The following is a 27,456-nucleotide window of genomic DNA, read 5'->3' as shown; positions in this document are numbered from 1 at the left end:
CAACCCTCGGTTACAGAATGTCTAAATAGGGTGCAATATAATTAAGTTTTCATCTACTAATATGCAATCCCATTCCAGTCCTGCTTCCAGAAAATACAACTAGGTCCCTTAATTCAGAATTTCGGTCATTCCCACATTCTTTGGTTACCCATATTATAGATGGTCTCTTCGTGCAAATGAATCACAGATTCAATCAAATTCATTTTATTTCACATTTAGGGTGAATGTATAAGAGCTTGGAGGAGGTACCTCACTGTTGCCTCCTTGTGCCATAAACACAGTGCTATTGAAACATTTTTTATTACATGAAGAAATTTTCTTATCTAATTTGGTAAATATAATAACTATTTGGAGGCCCAATATCTTGAAAAAATGAGGAGGAACAGGGGATTATGAATGAAGAAAAAAGAGAATTTCTTTTAAAGACCTAGCATCAAAGTTCTTCTTAGCATGCCCTTGTTCCCATTGATCACTAAATCCTGTTGATTTTTGCTTTGAAAGATTTGTCGAACCCACTGTTCTCTCCCTTTATCATTTCCATTGCTATCAGCTTAGGCTAGGACTTAATTTCTTGTCTGGAACACTGCAACACTGCAATAGATTTTAGGAACTCAGTAGTGAACATCTTTTTTTGTTCCAAGACAATTCCAGGGAAAAATAAAAATGGTTAACCCCACTTTATTTTTTCCAAATCAAAATAAAATCTATTGTAAAATCTATATTCTTATCATTGAGATTGATTACCTCTTTGAATAACAGGACTTCAATAGAAAAAAAAAATGGCACTGATTTTTATCCATAAAGATATCTGGATATGTATGAGAGGCAATGACACAGAAGCAGTTTTCTAAACTTTCACACATTATATTTGTTTAGTGTGTTAGAGTTCACAAAGTCTGTTCAAAGCATTTTCATCCTAAGAAAACAATCCTATCTTCACTCCACTGCTAGGGAACAGGAAGAGGCTGTGAAATCTCTCTGGGCCGGGCTGGGGAAGGCAGATAACCAATCAATTTGGAGATACTGCCTCCCTAAAACTAGATTTCCATTTGGAAAGTATTTCTGGAAAAATTTCCCCCCTAATACCACTGCTTTGTTGAGTAGAGAGGCTACATTTTAAAGTTTCATGCTATATATACTCTATACTTCCATATTTTCCCCACATCCAATTTGTATCCTTTCTAACACACCAACTTAATCATTCATTCCATCATTCTCTTTAGTCTATTTATTCACTCATAAAATGAGTTAATGTTTGAAAGTTCTTAGAATAATGCTTGGCATATATTAGGTGCTATATAACTGATTAAGAAATAATTCAATTCAAATTGGGTACCTACTATATATCAAGCAATGCTCAAGAAGTAGGGTATATGGGAGGAAATAAAACAGATATGACCCCTTCCCTTTGAGGGTTTACAGAACTTACTAAGTGAAAATTTAGTGTGTGTCTTAGTCATGAAAATTTAGAGCTGACGTTATCTTGGGTCATCTAATCCCACATTTTCACTGATAGAATAAGAAAACCGAAATTTAAGAAGGCAAATGACTTCCAAAGTCATAAAGCTGGTAGGAGCAGTCAGTGGTGTGCAGGAACCATGTTATACTAGCTCAAGAGAGCCCATTGTTAAATATACATAAATTTTTAGAGCCAGTTGTTAAATTATTGGTACCTTTAAATCATCCAGGGTAGGAATATTTATACCATAGAAATCAGCAAATAGTATAAATCAAGTTTTCTCTTTTCAGGAAAACCGGTTTACCCGGACACCAGATTTAACCGAATTGAAACCTAGGTTGCTATAACTCGCTGCCCACTGGTTTCACTCTGACCCGCACCTTCTTTGACAATGTTCTGTATCCCACACAGAATTTTTTGAGGGTGGTTCACATTGCCTATAAATCAATTCAAGACCTACCTCTTTAAAAGCTTTCTAAGAATGCTTTCCCCAACCCTTCCCATTTACTACTACCGCCAAGTAGAATGATAGCTTACTTGTTTCCAAGTACAAGGAGACGTTATCAATTACCCAAAGACAAGACATTTTTTAAATCGTTTTGAATTCCTAGTTTCTAATAGAAAGTGTAGCATGTACAAGTATGCAATATTTGCTTGATGAATAAACATGGATATAAAAAATGGATGCTTATATTCAGTTCTATTTGTTAAATAAATGAAAAAGCCAGAACATTAAAAAAAAATCTTAGGTCTATGGCCATGCTACCCTGAACAAACCCAATTCTGTCTGATCTTGGAAGCTAAGCAGGGTCAGGCCTGGTTAGTACTTGGATGGGAGACCACCTAGGAAGACTAGGTGCTGTAGGCGTAAAAAATAAAAAAATAAGGGATTGTAAGCTGACCAAGGTCCTTGCAATCTGTGAGGTCAACTAAGGGTCGCCTTGTCTTAAAAAAAAAAAAATCTTAGACCAAAATGACTGGAGTTATTTTTTTCTGACCTTACCTTGTATAAAAAAAAAACCAAAACAGTAAATTACCACCACCCCCACTTCATTTTTTTATCTACTGTTAAGACATAACACAGTGAATTAAAATTTTTGATAGTTTAGCCAGGGCAGACCGGGTTTAGTTTTGTACCATGATGAAGAAAGGTGAACATTATAAGACTTTTGACAGTTTTTAAACTTATGATTTTCTTCAGATCATTTAAGAAAATTTTCTTTAAAAAAAAATTCTTACTAAAATGTAACTAACTAAATGTACTCCAAAATATAAAATAAGCAATTTTTGGTATTGGCAGAGGAAGGGGTTAAAATTGTGTGTGTAAAGGTCTGAGGGGGTGGCAGACTTTAGGAAGTAGATGGAGAGGTACTGGGGAGACAGAAAAGTAGAGACTGTGAGAGAAAGGACACCAACTGGTGTGAGGCATCCACAGGGGTCCAAGGGTATGGGGTTGACCAACAAAAGCAAGTGGCACTATTTCCGCTTGGTAAGGACCGGCTACAGGAGAGGGCCTTTCTGAGAACTTGTATTAGGGAATGAGCGGGGCTCAGTCTATTAGAAGTAAGTGATTCTCATCAGTAGATGCTGGAAATAAGCCTTTAGCTTAGAAGACTAAAAGGAGAGGGGAAAGAAGGGAGGGAAATTGCCTTTTTCATCAATTAAGTTAAACTTGAGGCTAGCTTCTACTTGTAGACTATGCGCGCACGCGCACATACACACACAAAGGCCAAAGTCTTATTGTGAAGTATAGATAGAAGGCTTAACATGCAAATAACTAGTTGGTTGCAAAATGGTTGTAGCTCTTTTGAACTGGATTTTTATGAGGTCAACGGTTTCCCTTCACTCGGGTATTTATATTAGGTCTTCGTAGATTTACAGAGACCTTTTACTGGCAAAATCTAATTTAATCTGATAAAGCCACATTAATATAATCAGCCAATCATTCAATGAGTGAAGGTTGTGGGAAAGATTATTTGAAATGATGACAATAATAAACAATATAGTACTTCGAGGATTATATGGAACTTAAATCTCAAGTAGTAAGGGAAAAGCTGGTTAATTTTCGATGTTTTCTACATCGTGGTTTGATAGTTCGCTAATTCAGTTTTTCTAAAGCATTCTTGGTGTTCACATTTGCGGGAACTCAACAATTACCAGCTTGTACCATTTTTTAGGATGACAGTCAAAAAAAATTCTGGACCACGCCAGGAGCCCAGTAAGTACGCGAACAGAATTCTGTGCTGGAAGCGAGTCTTTTGCACTTTTCCATTTGGGGTGGGGTCGTTTATAGTCTTTGGCTAGATGGAGTTCAACCCAACCTTGTGCTTTTCTTTCTAGCTTCTGCACCTCCTGCAGGGGTGTACCAAGGGCACAGCCCAAAGGAGCAGGCATCTTAATTGCCTTACACAAGCCAAACAAGAAATGCTTGGCTCTGTCGCTCTTCTCCAAGGCACTTTCACTTCAAACTTCCAGGGCTTTAGGATTTACCTAGAGGGTTCACGTGCTTTGAATCCATGGCAAAAGTGGAATTCCATTTCGACCTTCAACGAGGAGCTGACACGAGCATTTTCCTCTTAAAAAGTTATTTTAAAATGTCCATTGTGGCAGTGAAGAGGGGTGGCTCTAGTGAACAATCAGGCTTATTTCTATTATTACACAAAAATGTCAACCCCTGCCAGCACCCTGCACCCCGCCTTTAACACTCCAGGTCCCGCGACTCTCAGACCTCCCGGTTTGACTGAGGTCAATGACTACAAAACAAGAATTCTGGGAGAAGGAAGTGATGACATGGCGCAAAGCATGCTGGACCGAGGTGGGCTCCGCCCCAGAGACTCCTTCCTCACAACGTGGTTGCGGAGTGCGGGTCGCTGCTAGGAGTTTTAACTGGTATTTTTTTTTCGTTTGTCAGGATTAAGCGTTAAGTACCACTTGGTCTGAGCACGGCTCTAAGTATCATGCAGCTGCAGGCTAGGCCAGGAAATCTGAGCTCTCGAGCCACAGTTGCTGCATCTTCGTTTATGCATCTTCAAAACAAACATTAAGAGGAAACCGTCACAAATCTGGGGCCTCTCCCTAGCGGCATCCAGGGGAGACGTGGAGCCAAAGAGCGGGTGGGTGACTAGCAGAGTTTTCATTTTCAGTTTTGGCTAAAAGTGTTGTAGAATGAGCTCCTTTGATCCAAGGAGTGTGGGGTTAAAGAGTTTTATGCATCTGCAGAGTTCAAAGCCAGCGAGAAGGCGATCTGGAATGGGATTGGGGTGGAATAGAAGTGTGCCAGATGAGTTATCCCAGAATGGGCCCCGCGGCGACGTGGTGTCCCCTTAGCTTTCAGGCTGAATAGTAAATACTGTATTAACTATTTTCCTGATATGGAACTTGGGGCAAATCACAGATGTTCTTTACTTCTAGGATAGAGATTAGGGCTAAGACGTTTGCTTGGGTGGAACGTCTATATTAACCGAACCGGTGGTTGTTTTAGATCTAGCCAGCTGGCCGCCATGAATGAATGGATGAAGAAAGGCCCCTTAGAATGGAAAAATTACACTTACAAAGAAGTCAGAGTGACAGCGAGTGAGAAGGAGTATAAAGGATGGGTTTTAACCACAGACCCAGTCTCTGCCAAGTGAGTAATGGGTCCTGCTTCCCAGAAATCATGACATACCTTTGTGCTACCTCTATGTTATACCCAAACTCAGAAAACAGATAATGAAAGGCTAATTATTCCCATGTAAGAATTGTATTGCCTTTGAATCTAACTGCAGCTCAAACTATGGATAACCTGGTCAAACCAGCCACGTTTGTATAAATGAGACACTTAATGACATTTTTATTGGAAAATTTCAAAATACACAAACGTAAAGAGAATGGCATAACAAACATCATCCTTATCCTGCCTTCCACGTATTTTAAAGCCAATTACAGACATATAATTTTGTTTATAAATACTTCAGTATCTTTTAGTAGATATGGCCTCTTTAATAAATGTAAACAATATAATATGTAACAAAAGTAATAATTTTAATATTAGCTAAATCCTAGTCTGAGTTCAGATTTGCCTGATGGTCTCAAATTATCTTTTTATATTGGTTTATTATTTTTTTTGATCTGTCTCTTAAGTATCTTAATCTATAACTCTGAATTTTCTCTTTAGCGTTCCATGTCACTTATTTGTTGAAGAAATGGAGTCATTTGTCTTATAGAATCGAACACAATCTGGATTTAGCTTATTGTATTATCATGGTGTAGTTTATAACATGTATTTCCAATAAACTGGTACTCATATATCTAGAGGTTTGATTAGGATCAGATTTATACAAGACTACTTTAAAGGTGGTGGTACACATACAGAAACACTTCTATTTTGAAATGGTTTTAGTTTTTCAGAAAATTTGTAAAAAAAAGTAGAGTACCCATATAACCAGCTTCCCCTAATGCTAGCATCCTACATAACCATGACACATTTGTCAAAACGAAATATTTATATTAACTGTAATCATTTGGATTTTACCAGTTTTTCCACTAATGGTCTATTTTTCTTCCTGGATCCAATCTAGGATCCCACATTACATTTAATCATCATGTCTCCTTAGTCTCCTCCAATCTATGACAGTTTTTCAGTCTTTCCTTGTTTTTCATGACCTTGACACTTTTGAAGAGTACTGGGGAGGTATTCTGTAGAATGTCTCTCAGTTTGGGTTTTTGATGTTTTCTCATTAACAGACTGGGTTTTTGGGAAGAGGACCACAGAAGTGAAATTATCGTTACATCACATTGCATATCATATATCATTTTTCATATCGTATTTAGGATTTTTGCATTTGTATTCATGAATTAGCTTGTCGTTTTATTTTTAATCCTGTCCTCTGCTTTTGGTATCAAGGTTATATTAACTTCATTAAATTAGTTAAGGCATAAGTTCCTTTTTATAGTCTCTAGAAGAATTTGGTTAGATTAGAAATGTTTGATTCTTGAAAATTTTATAGAACTTGTTTAAGTTGTCTGAGCCTTTTTCCCCCCTTTGTGGGAAGTTCATAAACTCGTTATTCGTTATTTCAAGATTATAGGACTATTTATATTCTGTTTTTTGAGTTAGAAATTTATATTTTCTAGGAAGTTTTCAGTTTTAAGTTCAAAATTATTGGCATAAATTCATTAATATTTTATGTTGTTGGATCTTTTCTGCCTTATTCCTAATATTGTTTCTCTTGTTATTAATCTTGCTGAGTTTTATAAATTTTATATTTTTTTTTCAAAGACTCAATTTTTGGCTTTGATGATCCTCTTATTGACTCTTGTTTTCTATTTTATTAATTTTGTTCTTATTTTCTTTGGTCCACTTTTTTTTAAGAGGAGTTATTCAGTTGTTTTTTTAACTCTAAAAGTTAAATCTGTATGTTGTCTTTTCAGTACACATTTAAGGCATTTATAACTCTAATGCTTTAACTGCATCTCACAATGATTAGCTTTAGGCTGAACAAAAATTTTGGATGTGTAGGAACCTCAATGAATGCTTACTGCATGAATGACAACATTAGGTGGTGATAGGATTAATTTTAAACAGGGAAGAGCATTCCCTATTATTCCAGTGACCTGTCAGGGTTGATGATGCCTCTCATTCCATTGCTTCTTCCATAGTTTTATGGGCCTTTAGGTTTTTCTTTTGCAAATCTGCTCTGAACTTACTTTTCCTCCAAAGTATCGTCCTCGTGAACTTCCTTGAAGATGGAAGCATGTCTGTGACCGGAATTATGGGACATGCTGTGCAGACTGTTGAAACTGTGAATGAAGGGAACCACAGGGTACGAGAGAAGCTGATGCATTTGTTCACATCTGGAGACTGCGAGGCATACAGCGCTGAGGATCTGGAAGAGAGAAAGAACAGCCTGAAGAAATGGCTTGAGAAAAACCACATCCCCATCACTGAACAAGGAGATTCACAAAGGACTCTGTGTGTGGCTGGGGTCTTAACTATAGACCCACCATATGGTCCAGAAAATTGCAGCAGTTCTAATGAGATTATTCTGTCCCGTGTTCAGGATCTTATTCAAGGACATCTTGCAGCTTCCCAATGAGAGGCCAAGAATAATGGATGCACTGAAATGAGACTTCATTTTTTTGTTTTGTTTTTGTTTTGAATGTCAAGTCCATCATATAGGTCTTTTAAGGCACACAAGTATGTGTGTGTAAATTTTAATTCTTTGTTTTGGTAAAATCAGAGATGTGGATTATGAGTGCTAATAAGTGAATTGGGGCAAGAATAGCATCACATGCAACAAAATTAGCAGAGGGACATCATAACTATAAAAGTCTTTTCTTTGATGGGGCCACACCTCCATTTTTGTTAGGCAAGAAATGTTTTTGGAAAAAATGTAAGATGTTAAATTCAATATAAAATGTTAAGTCCTGTGTGTGTCTGTTTTAAAATATTTATTTATTTATCTATTTTTTGGTATAATGATGAAATAGTTTTTGAATCAGAATATTTGCTTTTTTGTTTGAAACTTGGAAGTTTTGACTTGGTAAAATCTTAACATGTAAGCCTTGTAACTCTCAAAGCCTTTAAAGTGAGCACCAGCTTATATTTGAAGAAAAAGGTAAATGTGACAGATATTCTGCTGCTGAACTCAACCCCAATTCCTTTTCCTAGTGGAGTCAGCCCAGGTGTCAGGCTCATGGTGCTTTCTGCTCTTAGTCTTCACTGAGGGGTTGGGCCTCACTGAGGAGAGAGAATACAAAGTGTGTTTCACTCCACCTGACCCTTGGAAGTGAGTCAGGGGCCAGGACTCAATACAGAGCTTTCTGGCCTAGAAAGGCATCTCAGATTATTAGTTGGAGGGTGGGGGTTCTTTTCAGGGGCATATCTAGAATGACCCTAACATTCCCATATTAGAACTCTATGAGTCCCTGACTCCCTAGGAAAGGGATCAGCAAAATATGGGCCCTTGGGACAAATCTAGCCTGCTGCCTCCATTTGTTCAAGTTTTACTGGAACACAGCCATCTCCACTAGTTTACATTTTATCTTTGGCTGCTTCTGAGCCATAACGGCAGAGTTGAGTATTGTGATGGAAACTGTCTGGCTTATATTTAAGAAAAATATGGCCCTTCCCTCACAACTTTAACATTCCATGATCCTATAAGTGAAATTTAATGCACAGCCTTTCTCTTTGTGACTAAGACTCTCCCACTCAAACCCTGGAATGTCTTCGGAAAGCAAATAGGGGAAGGGGAATAAGAACAAATTAAATTTTGCTTGGAAAAAATTCTGAGAAAATGAGGCCTTGGGAAGAGATCAGCCATGTAGTAAATTATCCACAGCATCATTCAGGGTTAGTCCTTGGCCTAGTGACAGGTGCATTGGTGTTGGTAGATTTATTTGCTGTCCAACTAATGAGCTGAGGACAGACACTGTTTCTTGGCAACTGAGTCCTCTCTGATAGTTTAAACAATTTACCTGAGTGCTGAAGAGGGTAAATGATCTGGCTGTGCCAAGGAAAACTACCTGCTTTAGGTAGAGTTGCCCCAGCCAATTCCTCAGCTAAGATTCTCCCCCAGGAGTTTAACTCACTGGTTTCAGATCCCTTCTGTGGTTCCAGATGCCCAGAGGGAGATTCCTTCTCAAAGCTGGCTCTGTGCACTGCCAGCTGGAGGCACTGCCAGCTGGAGGCGGCAGCCAGGGCAGTCTTTGAACACGTTGGGTATCAAGAATACTTTTCAAAACAAAGGTGGTTACGACATTCATTGAGTAGTTTTTGATCCCCGTGGAGCAGTCTCCAGCCTTTGCATTGATTTCTTGCTATCTCATTGTTCAACTGATTTCCTAAATCTCTCCACTTTCTCCTAAAGATGTTATGGCTGAAATAGGTTTTTCCATGAATTAAGTTTCTAAAAAAATTATTAGTGAAAAATTAAAAAAACATTCACAATCATTTTATTTGATGAGAACTGATGGAAATTTCAAGATGCTTTTTGAAAGTACATTCTAGAATGCTCACATCAGGGGAAAAGATTACTTTAATTCATAATTAAATTTTGGGAGTAATCAGAGTAGTGAAGGACTATAATGACATATACTTAATTGCTTCTACTGCCAAATACTACTGCCAATTGATTTTTTAAAAACCACTTATTGAGGTATTAACATACAAAAGGCTGCACATATTTAATGTATACGACTTGAGTTTGGAGGTAAGTATACATCTGTGAAACCATCACTACATATGCCATGAACATATTCATCACCTCCGAAAGTCTTCTCCTGCCTTTATTATTATACAATTGGTTTTTATTCTTCAAACAATATTACATTAAAGTACTTTTATTAAAAAATTATTCTAGTACCTATACATGCTTTTTACTTTTGTATATTTCTTTAATCCTTTAATTTTTTTTTACATATTTGTAATCTATATAGTTTTAAATTTTTATTTCTGTAGTTCTCATAATTTAAATATTTAGGAAAATATCCTATTGTGTTGATGAACTACAACTTATTAAAACAGTTCCCTAAATTTTGACATTTGTTCTTCCTTTTTGCTATCATAGATTGTTACAAAGAATATCTTCAGGAATACATCTTTATTGCTGTTAATCAGACTATTTAAATACCTAGAAATGAAAGTACTGTCAGTATGAACACGTGTAGGTTTTTCCTTGTATTTTTAAATGGTTTGTGCTGCTTTACTTTGACAAGAGCAATAAATATATATACAAATTTCATCAGACACTTAGAGTATTAACAATTTATTTTTGCTAGTGAACAAAATGGTGTTTTAAAGTTGTTTAATCTCTATTTCTTTATCAATAGGCATTTCTCCATGTGTTTATTTCCAGTATGGGAACTGTTTGATTCGTATCTTTTTAAAAAATCTTAAATTTTCAAGAAATTATTTTTTCTCATTATCTTGTTATATCTGTTTCTTTGTTTCTAATTTTTAGTCAAATGGATCTATATGTTAATAGACACTGTCATTATAGCATACTGCTTTTCTACTGCTTTTAACTTTTGACATGTTATATATACAGAAAATTTGCAAGAACAGAACAGATAATTCCCATATATTCTTCCTCCAGCAAATATTAACATTTTACCACATTTGCATTTTCTGTGTATATCAGTGTGTGTTCATTTTTTTCCCTGAACTGTTTGAGAGTAAATCATGGACACAATGAAAAAATTAGTACATTCTCTCAAATGACCATAGTACAGTCATCAAAATAAGGAAATTAATGTTGATACAGTACTGTGATTTAATACAGACCTTATTCAAATTTCACCTATTATCTCAATGTCCTTTACAGCAAAAAAAAAAAATTTTTTTCTTGGCTCATAAATTGCATTCAATTGTCATGTCCCTTTAGTTTCCTTTAATCTGGACTAGTTCCTCAGTCTTTCTTTGACTTATATAACATCACATTTTTGAATACAGGAAAGTTATTTTGTGGAATAACCTTCAATTTGGGTTTGTCTGATTTTTTTTTTTACAATTCAATTCAGTATGCATTTTTGGGGTAGGAACACCCTGGAAATGACAGTGTATTCTTTTCAGTACGTCATATCAGGAGGCACATGATGTTAATTTGTCCCATTTCTGGTGATGTAAACTGTGATCACTTGGTTAAGGTGGTGTCTGTCAGGTTTCTCCACTGTAAAGTTGCTATTTTTCTTTTTGCAATTAAAGATATCTTCATACATATTTTTAAAAAGAGCTTTACTGAGGTGTTATTAACATCATAAAATTCTCATTCAGTGATTTTTAGTAAATTTAGAGTTGTGCAGCCTTCATCACAATCCATTTGAAATATTTCCATCATCCCACAAGATCCTTTATCGCATTTGCAGTCAATTCCCATTCCTACCCTCAGGCCCAGGCAACCATTAATCCACTTCCTGTATCTATAGATTTGAATTTTCCGTACATTTCATATAAATGGAATCATACAATATGTGGTCTTTGTGTCTGGCTTCTTTTACTTAGCATGTTTTTAAAGTTCATCCATGTTGTAGCATGTATCAGTGGTTCCTTTTTATTACTGAATAATACCCTATTATGAATATACTACATTTTGTTTATTCATTCATCAGTTGGATATTTGGATTGTTTCCAGTTTTTGGCTATTATGAATAATGCTGCTGTGAACATTTGTGACAAGTCTTTGTGCGGACATATACTTTCGTCTCTTAGGTGAAAAACCTAGGAGTGGAATTGTCAAATCATGACAAATTTGTTTAACTTTTTAAGAAACTAGAAAACTATTTTCCAATATGGCTGCACCAGTTTACATTCCATCAGCAATATATGAGGGTTTTGATTTCTCTGCATCCTTACCAGCACTCGTTATTGTGTGGTTCCAGAGGTTATGAAGTGGTATCTCATCTTGGTTTTAATTTGCATTTCTGTAATGAGTAATGATGTTGTGCATTTTTTATATGCTTGTTGAGTCATTTGTATATATCTTTAATGAAATGTTTACTCAAAGACTGCACATTTTAAAAATTGAGTCTTCTTCAGTTATAAGAATTCTTTATGTATTCTATTTACAAGTGCTTTGATATGATTTGCAAATATTTTCTCCCAGTCTGTTGTCTTATATTTTCTTAATGATGTTTTTGAACTGCATAAGTTTAAAAAATGATTAATTGTAATTTAACAAAAAAATTCTTTTATGGATAATGTTTTGTTTTAGCTAAGAACTCATTTCCTAACCCAAGGTCACAAAGATTTTCTATTTTAAAAGTTTTAATTAGCTCTTAAACTTAGGTTTATGTTCCACTTTGAGTTAATTTTTGCGTGTGGTATGGGTTAGGGGTCTAAATTCATTTTTTTGTATGAGGATATCCACTTATCTCAGTACTATTTGAAAAGACTTTTCTTTCTTCATTGAATGCCTTGGCACTTTTGTTGAAAATCAGTTGATCATAAGTTTTAGGAATTTATTCCTGGGCTTACAGTTGTGTTCTATTAATCTATATGTCTATCCTTATGTTAGTAACATATTGTATTAATTACTATAGCTTTACAGTAAAATTTAATATTTATACATATAAGCCCTCTAACTTTTTTTCTTATAAAAGATTGTTTGACAACTCTGGCTCCTCTGCATTTCCATATAAATTTTGGACGAGGCGGACAATTTCTGGGAAAAAAAAAAAGCCTATGAGATTTTGATAGGGTTTGTGTTGAATGTATAGATCAACTTGAGGAGAGCTGTCATCTTAATGTATATAGAAATAGTTGGTTTTTTATATTGATCTTGTATCCCATAGCCTTGCTGAATTCATTTTTCATATACTCACATTTGAGTTTTTTTTTCTTTTACTTAACATTAACTGAATACATTTTGAAGAAGGAGAAGGCCATAAATTTATTCTCTACAGCTTCTTCTTTGGTAATGTGCAGAAGATGCTCACAAGGTTTACAGAAGCAGACCTAATTTTTGAACAAGATGAGAGTCTTAAAAAGCAGAATTAAGATATTTGATGGAAGCCGTTAATACCCTTCCTTTTAATTTCAACATCCAGTTATCCAGTCTTTTTAGAATCTTCAGAGGCTCTTGCAGGGGGTAAATTATATTTCTGACTGAATTTATTCAAGTAGACTTTATTTCCTTATTCTGTTTTTCTTGTGTTCTCGTTTATCTTAGTATCTTGAGTTCCTAGAGCGACTGGCACATAGTACCTGTTTAAAGTAAGTTGGTTATATTGAGGTATTTCTGCAACCCCAATATGGGTCTCAAATTAGACATGTAGCACACATTACTTAAAAACTGGACAATCGGTCTCCTTGTTAATTAGATTGCATGCTTCAATTAATGCAGTCTTAGCCATGGTTAATGTAGAAAAAGATGGTATAAAGATTTATGGGCTAGAAATAATGGGGACAGCTGGAGTTTAAATGGGACAGTGCACAGGTAAATTTCAGAGACAGAAAGGCAGCAATAACATAGACATCTATAATTACGGATTGTTTTGTGCTGAGTCCATAATCAGTGGATTAGTTTCCTCATATGAGATGGGAGGTACCCACTGTATAGCATGGCCTCTGATTTGTAAACACATCTGTCTTCTAAAGAACATAACACACCTTTGACATTCAATCTGGTAATCTTACTAATAATCAAGTGCTAAAACATTTTTTTCTAGTTCAAAACTATAGAAGAGATACTAAGCCTACAAATTATAGTTCCTAATGAGGCTTCATGTTAAATTTAAACATTTTATAGTCATATACCTATAAAAGTATATCCCTCCCCCGCTTTTTTTTAACCCTACTTGTGTTTTAGCATATTGGCTAAAGTCTACTATGTTGAACTCTGTTAACACAAAGATAAAGTAAGGGTGGTGGTGGCGGTTGATGGGGGTAGTGTGTGTGTGTGTGTGTGTGTGTGTGTGTGTGTGTGTGTGTGTGTGTTAAACATCTTAATGTGTGCCTAAGTGTTAGAACTTGAGTTTTAAGTGAAAAGTGTTAGCAGTATTAGCGTCACAGACGAGTCATATCTTCAGAAGGCATGTTTTAACTTATTTTCACATTTTCAAAATAAGTGATTTTTTTAAAAAAGAAAATTTAATGATAGGACATGTTTTTAATGTAAAGATATCTCTACCCATCTGTGCATGGCTTTTCCCATTTGTACATATAATTCTTAAGCACTCTGAATTTTTGATAACATGATGTACTCATAAGCTGTTATACACACCGTACATGTTTATTAGAGTTGCTTTGACAGAGATTTTGCTTTCGTTAGTTGAAATGTATTGACATTTTCAGAGATAACTATGGGCATAATTTATATTTGACTAGTAACTAGTTGCTAGACTTTATATGGGTTTAAGCTCATTTTGTTTAAACAGGTTTTCTCTGCCTTGGCACTACTGGCATTTTTGACTGGATAAATTTTTGTTGGGGGTTATCTTGTACATCCCTGGCTTCTAATCACTAGATGCCAGGAGAACACTTCCCTCCTCCCCCTCCCCTGCCCTGCAGTTGTGACAACATCTCCAGATGTTGCCAAAGGTATGGGGAACAACATGCCCCCAGCTGAGAAGCACTGGTTTAAAACAAACAAAAACTAAACCAAACAAAAGCTACATTTTCTTCTAGGAGGAAACTTCTATATAGTCTTTCACATAATAAAGTCCTATGTTTGTTATAGTTAACCAGACTCTATAGACAAATATTCTTATTTGAAAGAATAACAGGCACTTTTGTTAATAATACATTTGAAACCCAAGGATGGAATGAGGTAAAACTTATTAAAAGGCGACTCTTAGGAAGTAAATAAATCTTTTTGGCTAAGTTATCCTGTCTTTAATTTCTGTAGGAAAAAGCAGTCATGGATAATCTCTTCTTTATAAAATAAATTCATTCAACATGGAAGGAAAATTAACTCCTTCAGGCTATTTTCAGTAAAACATAGGTTGGAGGAGGTAGCAGTAATTGTATTTTCTGCATAAGGAATTAAAAAATCCTCTTGCTTAAAATGCTTCTGTTGAAAATTTTTATTATATGCTACTATACCATATTTAGCAATATTATGTTCATAATATGTCAGGGTAAGCATCCTAAACACTGATTCTCATTGTTGGTAGTTATGGGATTGGGCTGAATTTCCAAGGCTACCCCTTAGAATCTGCTTTTTCAAACAAATCCCTCATACTGGCTTTGGTTGCCATTTGTTTCCTAAAAAGTTGAAATAAAGGTAAAAAAAACCCAAACATACAAAACCTAGTCAACTGATTCTAAGCAGTCCTCCTCATATCTCACTGGGGCAGTGTGTTCTGGCTTATTTATTCAATTAGCTGGGTTAGAACTGACTTAGGAGTAGACCCGGGGCTGGCCCAAATCAGGCAAAGATGGGGCAAAGAGGCGAAACTGTCCGTAGGAGCAAGTTCATGTTTGGCTTGCTATCCGGCATCTTTACGAAACATTGATTCCACTCATTCCTGATGGTTCCTAAATGGGTCATGAGTGATTCTCCAAAAGAACTCTTCTGCTCTTTGATGGAATAAATGATTAAACTATCTAAGATTTTAAAGCACCTTAATAATTAGTGACTGGCTGCAAATCTTATTTAAGATGAATGAATCTCTTTGATATATTATTTTGGGGGTGATAACTTAGAAATATCAAGAAAAAAATCTCTCCATGTTAATGACTCATCGTTATTAACTTTTACACAGTCATTACATAGTTTTACATTTGTGAGAGTTTAAAGACATAGAAGAAGCCTGTCACTCTGGAACAGTGTGAACCTATTGCTCTGACAAATTGTATTAGCTGTTTCTGTTATTTCTACCTGAGGCACTCTGTACTGTGAGCACTCAAATATTAACTGACACAGATTTATGATCAAGATCTAACTTCTGAAAACAATAGCTCACGTTGTATTAACTAACTGGCTAAACATTTTAAGCAAACTTTCCCCTTGCATCTGGGGGGAAAAAAAGCACTAGGAAAATTATGCTTAGTTTTAGCATGATTTAGGAGGAAAGAGCCGGCCTATCTGCGTAGGCTTGTTCAAGCAAAATAATGACAGTGCAAGCATATTCTGCCTCCAGGAATCCATTACTTATTGTGGCAACTGGAGGACACCTACAAGACCCCCTCAGAGTGTGAAGCCCAAGCTCATGAGCTCTCAGCCTAGTGAGTGAGAGAACACAACTCAGAATGTGGCCCCCATAGAGCAGCCTGGGCTACATCTGAAAACCACACCCTTGGTCCTAATTTGCTTACATATACTGTATTTTAATTTTATAAAGTACTTTCACAACATCTTATTTTATAATAACCTCTTAGGGACATATTCGAACCATTGCCTAGAAAGAAAAAAAGAACATTTACCATATGCCTACAAATCCACAGGCTGAGTGCTTCAATATATTACTGAACTTGTTCAGATAAGAGAACGGGAGGACAAAGACCAAAGTTCATTACTTGTCAGGGAGTTTGAGTTGCAATATTTAGATAAGAACTCAAGTCGGAAGAAGACAAAGCTAATGCTTTGTCAACCTATGACCACTTCTGTAAGAATGTTTAGTTCTAATTTCCTGAGAACTTCCCAATTAGACATAGTACAAAATAGTAGTGCAGACTAATTTTGTAGAGAGTACTTTATTAACATTGTTTCCTATCTAGATTCCAGTAAAAGTAAAACAGATACTTAAGAAAACATTTACAGAGTTTTCCACAAAATTAACATTAAATGCTGACCATCTTTTTGGGGCTTAGAAATCCAATTTCATCTTGAAATACTCTACTACATTTTGATCTTTAATCACAAAGGAGTAATCTTGTTTCGTTTCTTATTTTACAATTTTAATGATGAGCTTAAGTTTTAGTTTTTAGGGTGAGGATTTTCTTATTCTGTGTCTTCAGTCAAGGCATCTCAACCTTTTTCACATTCTGGCACATCTATGAAATGATAGGATTTGTGCATCTGTATGTGGCTGCAAGTAACCAGCCAAAGAATGCCTTCCCTGAGGGGAGAATTTTTCAGCACTCTGAATGGAAAGTTTTGTTGTTACTAGCTCTGAGCTGTAGGTCTACTTGGGCAGATGGCTCTAGCTAGGGCAGCATGAGCTCCACGATAGCACCGAGAGTCAAAACTGGTTTAAAAAAACTTTTTTAGAGAGTTAGTGCAGTTTTCTCTTTCATTTCTCCTAAATGTACCAGCCTAATCACTTCTGTATCATGAGCCTTGTTTCAACAGCAAGTCAGGACTTGGATATTGTATATGCTATGCATATGTGTTTTTTACTTAAAGTGATGACACGAATTAATGCCTTTTAAAAATACTGCTTGGAATCTAAGATCTTCAAATGCACTAAAGCTTAAATACACCTGACGACCATTTCGGACAGTGTGCTTGGTTCATGGAAACTTAACTAAAATAACACCTTAAAAAGTGAACACCTTTCACTGATGTGGTTTTTCATTAGTTTGAATTCTTTCTATAATTATGAAACCTGTAGTGACTCTCTGCCTGACGACTAGACAAACATAAAAATATTTTACCATTTAGATCTTTGGGATTTTTCCTGGCCATACTGATAAATGTCCAGGTAAAATATAAATGTATTCACATTTTTTTCAAAATGCTATTAGTACCTCATTAACCTAAGTGGTGGCTGAAAATAAGCATTCTCATTGAAGGTATTTTTACGGCTGTAAATCTGATACTAGCATGGCAACCCTTTCTACCTCAACTATGCCAACTCTGTTCTGAGAACACCATTAAAATTCCCCTTCGGGTAGTGTGAAATGTGGCCATTAGATCTGGGTGAGCTAGTCTAATAAGGAGAGTAAAGATTTCTACATGGAAAATCTAAAGGAGAATGAAGACACCCAGACCATTCTGCTTTCGAGAATAAGAGTGTTATGGATAAAACCAGCTCTTTTGATAACAAATAAGAGCTCATTAATTTTTTTTAAGCTTACCTTGAATGAGTAAAAATAAAAATCCCTCACAAATGAAGTTTACTCTGTAGCCAATAGCCTAAAATGAAATATTAACTTTTCTTGCTCACATGATTCTTTTTATCCTTTTCTGTTCTGACTTCTCTCAGTTGAGCCTGTATGACAGAAAAAACAATCAGTATTTCTCCTCATGCCCCTATATTGCCCCAGTAAAAAGCAGGAAAAAAAATAATACATAGATTAAAACAGAAATGTATTAAACATTCCCTTTTGTGTTATCACGTGAATTTCATTCATTCCTGGACAGTCACAGGGAAAAAGACAGGCAAGCTGGTTTTTAAACTGTCTCCCATCGACACTCCAAATTGTGCTGGGAGTGCCCACTGCTTTGTTAGAAATACTTTGTCTGGCAAACTGCCCGAAGGGTATGCAGTGCTGACTCAGCAGTGAGCGCCCTGGGCTCCTTCACCGGGCCAGCCCAGCACAGAGCTTTAGTTCGAGGTAGAGGTGCTGCTGTTATTTCCCAGGTGAACAAAAGCAGGTGATTAGCAAGCACTCTTCTAAAATTGGTCTTTATTGTGTGGTGACAAGTTTCACAATCATGCTGATGATCCGGGATCCTCGAGGACATGTACACAGATCCATACATGGGTTTTTTATTTTATCCTGGAGGAGCTGATCAAGTTCACAACGAAGTTCCTTTACTAATTCAGCCACCTAAAATGAAAGTTGCAATGTAAGCAGTAGGTGGACCAACAGAAGAAAGGTTATTAAAGGAAATGCCCCAGCTATGATTATCCTTAATCTAGATTTCTGGTATTAATTTTAACTCCATTGGGAGGGCAGGAAACTAAATGCATTTTCATTCTTAAAGTGCATCTAAAATTTTTCTTAATGCAACTATAGGAACATTGACTCAGCTCTGTAATATACTAAATGATGTCCATTATATAAAGGTTCCTGTATCATATCTCACTTAAAGAAAAGATTAAAGCTGGAAGAATGGCTTTATGTAGCATTTTCCATAGTAAAGCTTGGTCAACTTTTATAGTTTGTTCTAAGAGGAGAAGCAGCAAAATGGAGAATTAAAAATGGTAGATATTAAACAAACCAAAAATCTCTTCAGCTTTGGGGTACATTTTATACTCTTGTGGGGAGAAACGGTTGCACATTTTTTATGGCACTTTGTTTATGCTGATGTTGTGGCACTGCAGATGTCTTCACAACATCTGCCTCTCCCCCACTGTTTGGCCACCTTGCAGTTTGGACCCTAGTTTAAATCCAACAGGCTCGTGATCTGAGCTTTGCCACAGTGAATGGCTCAGGTAATCCAGGCCTTAGAGTCCACGACACTCCTTTGCTCACAAGAACTGGTTTAGGAGAGTGAGTTAGATGGAACTTTTAGGAAAGCAGGTTTTTATTTCACCTTCAGGACAGCATGCTGCACAAATGTGAGGTCTGGTGCTACTGCAGCTATCTTGCTATCATAAGGTTGGTCAGGCTTTTGTCGTTGAGCTGCTGAATTTAATCAACCCTGCCTGACCTTCTTGATTTTAATCTAGAAGCCACTAGTCACATGCAGCTAATCAAATGACCACCTGAAACATGGTTGGTGTACTGTGAGTGTAAAACACACACCAGATTTTGAAGACATAGTATGAAAAAAGAATATAAACTATCTCAATAAGTTTTGATATTATATGTTGAAATTAATACCTCTTAGATTAGGTTAAATAAAATGTATTAAGATTAATTTTACCTACTTTTTACTTTACTGTGGTTGCTAGAAAAATTCAAATTATATATGTGGCTCACATACTTCTATCAGAGTATACTGCTTTCGAATTTATAGTTAAATACACCAATCAATTCCTTTAATGTTTGAGTTGGTGTCTCTGCTTCTTGCAATGTAAGATTTCCAAAAGATGCAAGTGTTAAAATGAATTTTTATTTCTTAAATATATATTCCCCCTTAAATGTTTTCTATACACATCCTATAGTAAGTAACTGAGACCTGAGAATAAAATAATTCAGATCCATTATTATTATTTTTAATGATAGTGGTGGAATCAAGGTGATTTTTATTTTTGCTCATCAATATTTTCTGATTTTTCTTTGGTGAACACGTATTGTATAATAATTAGGAAGGTCCAACACCTCACTCACAGCTTCTGTCCTGAACCCTTCACACCAACCCATTCTGGGCTTCCCCTCCCAGTCTTACTGAGGCTCCACCTGTGGCCTCACTTCAGCCTCAGCCTTTCTTAGTGTCCCATTGCAGACCCGTCATTCACTCTTAATCAGCTCTGTTGTCCTTGGTCCCTGAAGAAATGCATGAGCCTCATAGGACAGATCCATTATCCCTTACCTGATGGGAAGCAGCTGCAAAACGGATCCAACCATCATCCAAGGAGACAACGAACTCTCCCCTTTGAAGCTGCACGTTCACTTGGCCTCCTCCAAATAAGACCAGCGGATACACAGACACCATGCTGCAGTCTCGGATGAATACCCGACTAGTTTTGATCTTCTCGTGGTATACCAGGTAGGGACTGTCAAAGTGTCTCACCTGGAATATAACCTCAGATGATGACAGTGATGTCACTGGCAACATAAGAGGACTTCTGCCAGTCCCATGGATTTAAATACACCTGTTCAATGACTCACAAAATTATGTCCAGCCTGTACTTTTCCCCTAAGCTCCAGACTTGTATGTGCAACTGCCTACTTGATGTCTCCACGTGGACATCTAATAAGCACCTCAAACTTATGTTCAAAAGGAATTCTTGATTTTCCCTTCCCTGCAGTATCTACCATCTCGGTTAATGACACTCCATTCACCCAGTTGCTCAAGCCCCAAATTTAGGAGCCATCTTTGATTGCTCTTTTTTACTCACTCCATCTATATCATCTTAAGTGCTGTTAATTCTATTTTCAAAATATATACTGAACCAACACATTCTCACCACTTCCACAGCTACCACTGTGTACAAACCATCACCATCTCACACAGACCACAGCAGTGGCTTCATAAGTATTCACACTGCTTCTCTTTTTGCATCCCTACAGCTGCTTTTCCATACAGCAGCTACAGAGATCGTTTAAAAACATACCCAGTTAGGGCTCAAAACCCTCAAAGGATTCCCCAAGGATAAAATCTCAGCAACTTAGCATAGCTTGCCAGGTCCGACAACACCTGACCCCAGCCTGCCTGACCCAACTCCATTTGCACTGGCCACCTTCTCAAATTTCTGGAACACACTAAACATGCTCCCATCTCATGGTCTTTGCACTCATCTCCTCTGCTGGAATGTTCTCTCTTTAGATATCTGCATGGCTTGCCCTTTGCTGCATTTAGGATTTACTCAATTCTTTTCTCCTCAGAGAGTTCTTCCCTGACAACTCTGTAAAACAGCCCCTCTCCTGTCACTGTCTTACTCTGTTATTTTTCTTCATAGCATTTATTACCAACCTGAGATAATCTGTTTACTTGTTTCTTGCCTACTAGAACGTGCGCTCCCTGAGCTAGGCAGAGACCTTGTCTACCTAGCTCATCCACTGTCCTCCATGGCTGACAACAATGCCCGGCACAGAGGAGGTGCTTGCAGATACTGAGTAGATGCATGAAGTATCTGGATTCATTGCATGAATGTCACGGTGAACCCAGAAGCAGAGGAGTGTAACAAATTCAGGCCTCTGGTTCCTAAGTATACATGCAGCTGAAAGGGCATATGACCTGGTCCTCAAACTCTTCTGAGCTGAAAGAGACCCTTTCCATGCTTTGCTGACACTTTACTTAGTAGTTCCAGGGGGCTGACCAGTCCTAACACTTCGAACTCTCTTCCTCCATTCTTTCCTCTTTTTCTCCTTCATTTCTCCTGAAAGCTTTATTGAGCATCTGCTTTCAGCTAGGCACCAGGCTAGATATCAAGAATGTGAAGTGAATAAAATTCAGTTTCTGTCTTCTGGAATTTCACAATTCCATGAAGGAGACAAACCATAAACCATAAAATGTGATAAGCGCAACAGTGGACAAAAGCACACTATATGACAGTGGAACAGAGGTAAGAGCAATCTAGAGGGAGAGGAGACTGGAGAAGTGATATTTAATGGGAGCCTGAAGGATAGGTAAGAGCCTGCTGGGGAATGAGAACGTCATTCCAGGCACAGAGAACAGTATTACGTCGTGCCGTTTGGGGACATTGTTGGTACTCTGGTATTGCTGGAACACACAGAATGACAGAGGGAGGGAGCTGGAGGGGGGACATGATATAAGAAGGGGCTGACATGAGAGTTTGCAGTAGACTCCATGTGTGAAGAGTTCTAAGCAAAGGAATGATATGATCAAATGTATGTTTTATAAAGATAATTCTGGCAGTGGTAGTGTATAAAGTTGGAGGGAGAAAGCACTAGAAGAATGGTACTTCAGTCAAGAAATAGATATTTGTAATTTGAACTGAGGAAATGGCAGTAGGAATAGAAGGAATGGGCAAATCTGAGACATGTCGAAAAGGTAGAATTGTTGGAACCTGGTGACCAGTTGGATTGGAGTAAAGAGAAAAGCAGCAGGGGCTCTGTGACTGCAGGGTTCTGATTTAGATGGTGCCATTCATCAAGACGTGGAACAAAGAAAGAGAAGAGCGAATTGAGAAATAACTCAATTTGAGAAATTTGACTTTTCAGCTTTTGAGTGTGAGGTGACTGGAAGGCATCCAGCTCAGAGAAAACCCCAGGACTGGAAATACAGATCTGGGGATCTGTGTCAGCATGTGGGTGGCAGTTAGAACCACGATGCTGTGCTCTGTGGTGAGAAAATAAGGACTAAGGACAGAATCACTATTTCAGAGCAAAGGAACTAGTTAATGAGATAGAGGAGGAGGATCAGAGAGGTAGAAGAAAGTGACATTTTAGAAGCAAAAAAACCACATCAAAGATAGTTTCAAGAGGTAGGAAGGTCAGCAATATCAAATACTACGTGAGAATCAAGTATGATGAGGACCAGGGCATGCTCATTGGATTTGTCAACTAGGAGGTTACTCAGATTTTTGATGAGTTTAGTGGATTGTTGGGGGCAGAAGCCTGACAGCAGTAGGCTGAGAGAGGAATGAGAACTGAGGAAGTGGGATTTGCAAGTATAGGTAACTTTTTTAAGGGACAGGTTCAGTGATGCAAAGAAACAATTTTACATCTGAAAGTAGGCTTGAACATATTTTTGTACTAAGTAGAATTTTCTTGAAATGGAAAGTCTTTTCAAAAATAGTCCAATTTCCAGTCTGTTTATGCTTATTCAACCTTCCCCAGGTCAGTGGTGCTGCTGGGGACAGCAAATGATAGAACAAAGTTTGGCTGAAAGCGACTGTGTTTTTCACCCCAGGACTTGCCATATGTAAATATAAGTACACCCCATCATTCTGACCTGATAGTTCACTGATGAAGGGTGAATGTGTACATATCCATCGTTCTTGGTGACAAACTTCAGCTCATCTGATTTTGGTTGCATCCTGACAGCTCCGGTACTGGTTTTCTGAAATTTTCCTTCTGGGCTTTTCACCTAAACAGGTATTTATAAAAATAAATATGTAATATGTATATTTCCAGTGCAGAATGTATCCCTTGGAACAATGCCTTTGTTGTTTCTTCCCTCTCGTGTAATTTCCTACAAGCACACTTTTTTTCTTATCTTTTTAACCATCAAGAAGTGTGGATGTAGGTGTAGTAGCTCTGGGTGACTATATCACACAGAAGACACGTGGGGGAGAAACCATGTTAATATTTCAGGTCTGCGCTGGTTATCAGGTACAGAGATGTAGCTGGCAACAATGGACCAATCTGCTGACTATCAGTCCCAATCCTACATTTCAAATGACTTTCTGTCAACACAGCAAAAAATTGCTATGAATAAACAGATTATTTCATTTGAAAAAATATGAAAAGCTTATGTGCACACACATACATATGAATTATATATATATTTTGCAAAAATAATACGTTTATTGTAAAAATTACATTAGAAAAAAGAAAATAAAAATCTATAATCACATGATTAAGAAATAACTAGCATTAGTATTTGATAAATATCATTTTAGTTTTCTCTACTAGATTTATGTTTTTATAGGGAAAACAATAAATAATATAAACATACATGTTGAAACTAATATAGAATCGTTTTCTATAATATATATATATATATATATATTTTTTTTAGGCGAGGCAACCCTTGGTTGACCTCACAGATTCCAAGGATCTTGTCAGCTTACAATCCCTTATTTTTAATTTTTTACGCCTACAGCACTTGGTCTTCCTAGGTGGTCTCCCAACCAAGTACTAACCAGGCCCGACCTTGCTTAGCTTCCGAGATCAGACGGAACTGGGCTTGTTCAGGGTGGCTTGGCCGTAGACTACAGTATACACTTTTAACTTAAAATACTGAGAACTTTTTCCGTGTTGTTAAATATTTTCCTAAAACATAATTCTTAATGCTGATATTGTACCTCACGGTAATGATCTATAATTTAACAAATAAATTCTCTATTACTGGCATTTCAGATTGTTCATTCTAGTACTCTTTATAATTACATTCTCCTAGCTATATCTTTATATCCTCCTAGCTGTATCTTTATGCATATATGCAATTATTTCCTAATAATAAATCTTTAGAAACTGCTATCTAGAAAGGGTATATCAATTTATACTCCTACCAAGAGTGAAAGTGTTCATTTTGGGGTACCTATTACAGCACAAGTATTTTAATTCTTAAAAAATTTTGTAGCATCATAATCACCTAAAATCCATAGTTTATCTTAGAGTTCATTCTTGCTGTTGTACTTTCTATGGATTTAGACAAATGTATAATGACATGTATTCAACATTATGGTATTATGCAGAGTATTTTCACTACCCTAAAAATCTACTGTGCTCTGCTTATTCATCCCTTCCAACCAGTGATTTTTTACCATCTCCAAATGATTTTTTAAGGTAAATTTCAAATGGTTTGAAAAGCATGCAAGTACTTAAATTATGAAATGAGCCATAACTTAATCAGCAGATGTCAACTGGACATTTAACAAAAAGTTAAATGGGAAATGATTCAGTAATTGAAAAATTTAAATTCTTTCTGAGTTTGAGAAGGACTAGATAATCAAAACTCAGGTAAAAAGCCAACAAGGGGTTTGCAGAAGGAGGGCCACAGGTGGTCCCATGGCAAAGCACTGACTTATTTGATTTGTTCTTATCTAATTTTTAGTCCAGAGTAGAGGGCATAAAGGAAAACAAAGTAGAATCAATTTTCTATCTAACATGGAAGGTTAGTTATGCACATGTTGGGTGACAGAGTAACATATGTGTTCATTTTAATTTCTGGAATGTCATAATATGTCAGAAGTGTTAGAGAGGCAACTCATTTTATATGATAAATCTTCCTGAATGATGTATCTAAACAGATTTGGAGAACTGAAGGATTGAACATGTGTACTAAAGTTTAAAAGGCTCTGTATGTGTGTATGTGCATGTGTCTTTATGACGATTAATGTGTATATCTTAACTTATATCCCTTGCTTACAAGTCAAACAAGAAGTAGAGGGTCCAGGAAAAATGTTTTGTTACCTGAACTACATTTGGATACAGAGCAGCACACAGCATTGCTGATATTAGCTTGGGGTTCTCAGCATTTGAGTTTGCCTGTGGGAGAAACGAAGCATTAATTTTATAAGCAATGTGGTTACTTCTGTCTGTGCCCTGGAATTTACCATTATATTTCATTTGATTTCTATCTTAAAAGCATTTAACTTTCATCTCTTTGCTAGAAAAATTATTTCTAAGTAAAAAGTAAATCTACTAGACCACATTCACATAGGACTCACTCCAAGAAGCCCACAGTAACTCTTCCTAGATCTCTGCAAAGCAGCTACACAGCCAGGGCTCCTAAGGATCAGTGGAGAGAAAGATGCTGGTTCCTGAGATGTGCACAATCTCCAGAAAGTACTAACTGCACTGAGAACAGAGTGACATCAGGTTCCTCTTGAAGAAGTGTTCTTCCTATATTATACAAAAAACTAGCCTTGGTTGGGAAAAGGCTGGACTGGTTTAAGACATTATTGAAAAGTCTATTCTATCTCTTACAGGCTTATTAGGTACCAGTGTGGATTTTAAAAAACACTAGCAACAATTAACAGAAAAACTCTTGTTTTTATGAGCGTTAGCTGACACTTATTTGTGGAAAGAAGAAAATCAAGAATGCCACAAACTCCCTGCTCATAGGGCTTAAGTGAAGAAAGCCAACCAATAAAGATGCATCCCATGTCTTAGGCTGATGCTTGACTAACAAACTTCCTTTACAAAAAAAAAAAAAAAAGGATACCTATAAGTGTTTCTGACTTAATAATACAGTATTCTTGTGCACATTCTTTACCTCTTCTCCTGTGGCATCCAAGATACCATCTCCTCCTTGGGCCCTTTTCTCAATATCCCTGGCTCTGAGTCCCTCCTTCACAAAGCCTATATCTGATAACAGTTCAGTGAATTGTCGTTTGAGGCTGGCCATTTCCTGAAAGTGGAAAAAATCTGTAAGCAGGGACATCAACACATTAAAGGGAAGTGTAGAGTCTTACAACAATGAATGACTTAAAAAATGTATTACTTCATTGGACAGTAATGAGGCTCATATGGGTTCGTATAACAGATGTGAAGATTATCTTGTCTGGTCATTTCCAAAAGGGCAGTTTTCACTTATGCAAACCAGCAAAGAGAGTGACAAAGTCACACAGAAATTCACAAATTTTGGAAAACCTAAAGATAATTTATTTACCTATAAATTACATTTTTAAAAACATATTCATTGAATTTTGAGTAAGTCTGACTTTCCTGGAAATTCCTAGGACAGCAAAAAATGTAGTTTACTTTGTTGGGAACCCCAACTCAAGGTTCTGTGACACTGTTTTCCTACTTGCATTTCTGCTCAGGTCCTCTTAGTTCCTTACCTGAGCCTCGAGTGGTTAGTGTTCTGTCCCTTACCTTGAGGTCTCTTTGGCAAACATCGTTTTTTAAGAATAGGAACATTATTAAGTGGTTTAGATTCCGACATCCCCTTTTGTAGCTGAGCACAAGTCTGAGAAAGAAAAGCCCAAACCTCTCTCTTCTAGCTTCTACTCAAATTTAAGCTGTGTATCAGACAACAGAGAATGAGATAATGACAGTTGAAGGAACTGAAAGCTAAGCAACACCACCCTGACTCTTGATGACAATTTAAGTATTCTCTTGGAATGTCTCAAGTACATATGGATAACATGACAAAATACAACTAGGAGTTAGACCTTAAATAAATATAAGGTTTTAATTAATATCTTAATAAAAATAATACTACAATCAAAGTTGGAGTTTAGTGATAAGAGGGAACTCTGTTTGATGGACTGCATAGATCATAGCAAAATTTACATACAGCCTGAAGAAAAAGAATAAATTTAGTAAGAAATGTAATTTCAAAGAAATATTATTTTGTACTTGAAAATCTTAATGACTTGAGGAAATACGTATTACTGCACCTTACATATAGAATATCCTTTAGACCAATGACTCTCAAGCCTGG

At 36.6% G+C, this 27,456-nt stretch overlaps 2 protein-coding genes and 2 pseudogenes across 8 annotated transcripts in view; 2 read left to right on the top strand and 2 right to left on the bottom strand.

Moving 5' to 3' along the window:
• The first annotated feature begins 2,208 nt into the window (after window positions 1–2,208).
• LOC112478125 lies at window positions 2,209–2,327 on the top strand (annotated as a pseudogene).
• Window positions 2,328–4,226: 1,899 nt separating this feature from the next.
• Window positions 4,227–7,872, top strand: GEMIN6 (gem nuclear organelle associated protein 6). 2 transcript variants are annotated; one of them, XM_006909657.3, is made up of 3 exons: window positions 4,227–4,348; window positions 4,941–5,084; window positions 7,158–7,872. In XM_006909657.3, exons 2-3 carry the CDS (start codon window positions 4,960–4,962, stop codon window positions 7,531–7,533), a joined length of 501 nt encoding a protein of 166 aa, XP_006909719.1. In that variant the 5' UTR covers window positions 4,227–4,348; window positions 4,941–4,959; the 3' UTR covers window positions 7,534–7,872. The 2 variants fall into 2 exon arrangements, with proteins under 2 accessions (XP_006909719.1, XP_006909720.1); XM_006909658.3 differs by having other exon boundaries at window positions 4,273–4,572.
• An 8,680-nt stretch (window positions 7,873–16,552) lies between these two features.
• DHX57 (DExH-box helicase 57) overlaps window positions 16,553–27,456 on the bottom strand; it is a 50,404-nt gene continuing 39,500 nt past the window's right edge. For 5 of the 6 annotated variants that reach the window (XM_006909656.3, XM_015587571.2, XM_015587570.2 and 2 more), the window contains exons 20-24: window positions 26,284–26,418; window positions 25,479–25,553; window positions 23,293–23,427; window positions 20,245–20,445; window positions 16,553–18,593 (exon numbers count right to left, since the gene is read on the bottom strand). In XM_006909656.3, coding sequence (XP_006909718.1) covers window positions 18,450–18,593; window positions 20,245–20,445; window positions 23,293–23,427; window positions 25,479–25,553; window positions 26,284–26,418 — 690 coding nt within the window. In that variant the 3' untranslated portion in view covers window positions 16,553–18,449. The remainder of the gene's footprint in view (window positions 18,594–20,244; window positions 20,446–23,292; window positions 23,428–25,478; window positions 25,554–26,283; window positions 26,419–27,456) is intronic. The other variant, XM_025045109.1, reaches the window with a different exon arrangement.
• LOC112478008 lies at window positions 24,157–24,275 on the bottom strand (annotated as a pseudogene).

The sequence above is a fragment of the Pteropus alecto genome, unplaced genomic scaffold (genome assembly GCF_000325575.1).
Source record: "Pteropus alecto unplaced genomic scaffold, ASM32557v1 scaffold131, whole genome shotgun sequence".
Lineage (NCBI taxonomy): Eukaryota > Metazoa > Chordata > Mammalia > Chiroptera > Pteropodidae > Pteropus > Pteropus alecto.
The sequence above is the reverse complement of the archived record's forward strand: the minus strand, read 5'-3'. Positions and strand labels throughout refer to the sequence as shown.

Coding starts and splice junctions, on each gene's coding strand:
- GEMIN6 (XM_006909657.3), top strand. CDS start 4,960: ATGAATGAATGGATGAAGAAAGGCCCCTTAGAATGGAAAAATTACACT. Junction 5,085..7,157: donor ACAGACCCAGTCTCTGCCAA/GTGAGTAATGGG, acceptor TTTCCTCCAAAG/TATCGTCCTCGTGAACTTCC.